This window comes from Varanus komodoensis, unplaced genomic scaffold (assembly GCF_004798865.1).
Source record: "Varanus komodoensis strain SLA01 unplaced genomic scaffold, ASM479886v1 scaffold91, whole genome shotgun sequence".
NCBI lineage: Eukaryota > Metazoa > Chordata > Lepidosauria > Squamata > Varanidae > Varanus > Varanus komodoensis.
Genome location: NW_025336610.1, coordinates 1764396 through 1768914, shown reverse-complemented (window position 1 = coordinate 1768914; position 4519 = coordinate 1764396). Strand labels below are relative to the sequence as shown.

The 4519-nt window shown below is 59.6% G+C and overlaps 1 protein-coding gene across 1 annotated transcript in view; it reads right to left on the bottom strand.

Moving 5' to 3' along the window:
* Window positions 1–3552: 3552 nt before the first annotated feature.
* TPBGL (trophoblast glycoprotein like) overlaps window positions 3553–4519 on the bottom strand; it is a 2854-nt gene continuing 1887 nt past the window's right edge. Inside the window, exon 2 of the mRNA XM_044418609.1 lies at window positions 3553–4484. Coding sequence (XP_044274544.1) covers window positions 3553–4484 — 932 coding nt within the window. The remainder of the gene's footprint in view (window positions 4485–4519) is intronic.

Genomic DNA, 4519 nt, shown 5'->3' with positions numbered 1-4519 from the left:
AAGACTTTTCAGAGCAAAAGAAGTGACAAGCCCGGTTTAACTCTGATTATGCAGGGATTCAAACCCAGACTTTTAAGAGTACGTGGCTGAAAGCCCTGGGCTGCGACAGACAACTCTCTCCACTGTACTTCCTCCTGAATTCAGATAGTTTCAATCTCGAGTTTTTGTCTGAATATGGGAAACTGTGCAAGTTTTGGAAATTCTCATCCAGAGCAAAATGAAACAGAATTCTCACCCATCCCAAGCAGATTTTCCCATGGGAATGTCAGGAGGCTCGAGTGCATGCTCCCCCCGCAGCTTTCTGAGTAACGAAGAACCCCCGTTTGCCCTTTGGGAGCCAGGCAGCCCTGCGCAGGCTTTTCTTCGCATCGGCTCGCCCCATTCCCTTCCTGGTGCACATAATGGTCTGAGTCAAATCTGCATCAACGTAATCCACATCTATTTTCAAACACTGATGCGAAAATGGTTCCAGCATGACCCCGGTTGCAAACCCATTTCAAACTGCCCTTCAGTTCACTCTTTCATGGGGAACTGCAGCGGCATCAGCGCCCAAGCAGTGCGGAATCCAGGTTAGCCCGAGGAAGGGGAGGAAAAGGAGGAGAAGAAAGTATTTCCAATTCAGCTCTCGGTTTGCAAACCGTGGCTTGCAGGGAGGGAGGGAAACGCCTGCAATGCACTTCTGCAAAGGCATAAAAGGAGTAAGTTTGCAACAGCCAAGAATATTCTGAAATTATTGCAATAAGCTTTATAGAAAAATACAATACAGTTAAGAGATGCATGTTTCAATGTCCTTGCTCTAGGCGGAGACTAACAGCTCACCTTCAGGTGGGATGGGAAGAGCTGCCAGCCGGGCGCCCAAGGACCTCGGGCCTCCGGCTGGCAGGACTTCCAGTCACATCCAAAGCTGCTCTAACAGGTACTGTGGAAATTCAAACTAGAACGAGCACATTTTCGCCCGATATAAAGATCAGCGAAATAGCCCTAATCTAACTCATCATAATATTTCAACATTTGGGAAATCAGTAACTTCTGCATGCTTCAGAAACATGCAGGGAAGGTCAGCTTGCCTGGGAGAAGGGGTCCTTCCTGGGGGGTATTTGCATTATCTCGTGCCGGGGTCGGGGAGGGGGAAATCAATCCATGAATTTTGTCAAACAAATCCAAAGAGAAAATTACATCTCCTCTCGCTGGTCAATCTCTTCCTTTGTATGTTTTCTGCCTCTCATGGTCCCAGCTGCTGGATCCTTTGGTGGCTGCGGAACAGAAACTGAAGCGCGGAGGAGGCGGGAGCGGCTTTCATCCGGGCGCAGCGGGAGCGCAGGGTGCAGAGTTCCAGTCGAATCCAGGAGGATGAAAGACAGAGAACAGTACGGAGCCTGCCGCATTCAGACACTTGCAAAGTACAGATTCTCCCCAACGGGATGGCTTTGGTCCATAATGAGCATCCGGCAGTTCAAGGCAACGGTCGGAAATCTTAGCTTTTGCCAAGAAAAACTGGTTTCGCCAGAGGAAGAGGTCTGTGCACAGGTTAAAGGTCTGCCTGACCTCCTGACTCAACCCCAGGTTCTGGAGGGTTTCCCTGACTTTGCTAGAGACCACTTCCCAACGCGTGGGGTGGGGGAGGCAACGAAACCGGAAAAGGGAAGAGCGACTTCCACTTTCTTTCCACCTGATTATTCCAGAGACAATGCTGTGACCTTAGAGGAAATAAAGCTTACAGTCCGAAATCCACTTGACTTGTGGAGTAGCTATACTGAAATCAATTGGTCTACTCCAGAAGGAAGCTGTCCGAAGAGGCTGGCATAGAGCAACTTTTCTAGAATTGTAGGGCAAACCCACAAGCCACGGTCGGTTGTCTTTGGAACAACCTTGATTTAAATGGGACCACTTAAAAGAGGCTTGTGCTGGGTTCCTTGAGACATTTATATCCTGGGCAATGGAGTAGCCTGGTGTGGGGGGGGGGGACAGAAAGGGGGGGGGACGGCGGGGGGGGAGACCCATGGCCCATGCTGGGAAGGCCTGATTCTGCCACATGCACCTTGTGCAGGGAAGGTCTGCAAGGAGTCAGATCCTGCACAAAGGCAATGCTACATCGGAAGATCCTGGGCATTTTTTATGCTGCTAGAACCTTTTTCTTGGGACGTGGTGAGGAGAGGCGGAGAGAAGGACGGAGCTGAGCACTTCACACCGGCAACCATGGATGTGTTCTCCCCCTTCAGTATGGGGCACCGGAAAGGCTCAATCGGTGTGTGTGGGGGGGGAATGAAGAAAGAGCGGCGTTCCCACCTCTTGCACATAATATCTGGAAGGAGTCTCTGACCAGCAGGAGGTCATGGCGCATTGGCTCCAAGGCCAGAATCTGCCACCAGAGGTCAACTCCCACAGGGGTGGGGAAAACAACTTTTTAAAAATTTAGACAGACCTGCAATCCAGGTCACAGGACATGAAACATGAATGTATATCGGGATTGAAATCCATTTTTTTCCGTTTGGAGAAGTGGCAATCCTCCAACCCAATCCTCTGAGGGTTTCCTTGAAAGTAAGCCCCAAGGAGGCCTGTGGGTTTCCCCATTTGGGAACAGAGCAAAACAAGGGACAAAATAGCCCCCCTCCCGTCAGAAGTGGGGCAGAGGCACCCCAGCCATGTAAGGGGTCTGGAGTGGAGAAGCGTCGCCTGCAGCACTCCCCGTGTGTGGGGGTGGGATGTGCAATTTCGGGGCATCTGGAGCTACAGACAAGCTTTCCCTGGCCTGGTGCTTTCCAGGTGAATCAAAATCCAACACGATCAGAAAGCACCCGATTGGGGAAGGCTGGCATGGCCAGTTCCTGGGAGTCCCCAGCCAAGCAGGTGCCTGGGGGCTTCCCCAGCAGGGAGCCCCACATGCCAGGATGCCCAGGATGGGGTGGGGTGGGGGGGCGCTGCTGGGTGCCCCAGAGGCTGGATTTCGAGGGGCTGCAGCCTCGGAGTGGGCCTGCAGACCACTGCCCCCGGTAATTTCCTAGCTGAGAGTGAGGGAGCCACCCTGGGGTAGGAGCGGGAAGGGCAAAGGGGCTCGAGGGTGTGAAGAAGGGGAAAAGGAAGGAAGGTGCCTACCTTTCCGCTGGGGGGCTTCCCCGGGAGCCAAGCCACGGGAGAGCTGCGTGGTTAAAATGCGGATTTTACTAGCCCGGGACAGGACGTGCGGATTTGGCCGGCTTAAAGGGGTCTAAGCAGATTCCCGAGCAGGAGGCTGTCAGCAGCTTCTAGTCCGGATGGCTCTGCGCTTCCCCCAGCGCAGGAGACAGACAGGCTATCTGCGCACCGGCTGCTGGGGAGCCTGGGCAGGGGGCGCCGCTGGAAGCGCGCCTGGCCGGCCGTTCCTGGGGCACTGCGGGAAGGGATCCCTCTCGCCCGGCCCGCAGGCACACGGCGCGCCTTGCCCGGGGCGAGGGGTCTCTGCCGAGGGTTTGGGGTGCCCTGAAGAGGTTGCCCAAGCGGGCCGGGGCTCTGCCGCCCTCCCGGCCCGCCCGGGGAAGCGCGGGGGCGGAGCGGGCGAGGCGAGGCGGCCGGCCCTCAGAGGTCGCCGGGGCCGGCGCGGCGCGGGTCGCTGTCCTGCTCGTAGCGGTAGTGGTAGCCCTCCATCTGGTCCCGGCACGCCTCCCGCAGGTTGCTGAGCCAGCGCGTCATGCCCCTGCGGTTGAGATAGAGCACCATGAGGAAGACCACGCCGATGAGCGCCAGCACGATGCCGAAGAAGACGTAGGAGGCCGTCTCCAGCTCCTCCGCGGCGGCGCCGTCGGGCTCCAGCGGCCCCCAGCCCGTCCCGTCGAGGCAGTCCAGCTGCTCGGGCCGCAGGCGCAGCACGGCCGCGTCGCGCAGCGGCGGCGGCGAGGCGCAGCGCAGGCCCCGCGCGTCCGGCGCGCGCCACGAGGCGTTGCGCAGCCACTCCAGCAGCGGGCGCAGCGCGGCGCACTCGCAGTGCAGCGGGTTGGCGGCCAGCTGGAGCCGCAGCCGCGCCAGCGCCCCCGGGCTGGCCAGCTGCTCGGGCCGCGGCGCCCGCAGCGAGTTGTTGCGCACGTCCAGCTCCTCCAGGCCCGGCGGCAGCGCGGCGGCGGGCGGCAGCTCGCGCAGGCGGTTCCCGGCCAGCTCCAGCCGCGCCAGGCTGAGGTTGAGCAGCGCGCCCTCCAGCAGGCCCGCGAGCGGCGGCAGCGCCGGCAGCGCCTGGTTGAGCCGCAGCGTGCGCAGGCGGGCGCAGGCGGCGAAGGCGCCGGGCGCGATGGAGCGCAGCGGGTTGTGGCTCAGGTCCAGCGTGGTCAGCGCCGGCAGCCCGGCGAAGGCCGCCTCCTCCAGCGCGGCGATGCGGTCGTGCGTGAGCACCAGCAGCGTCAGGTTGCGCAGCGGCCGGGCCGCCTCGCCCGCCGCCCAGCCGCCGGCGAAGGCGGCCGCGCGCAGCACCGTCAGGTTGCCGCCGACGATGGAGAGGTTGTGCACGGTGCGCGGCAGGTCTGCGGGCGGCTCCAGCAGGCGCACGTAGCGGCAC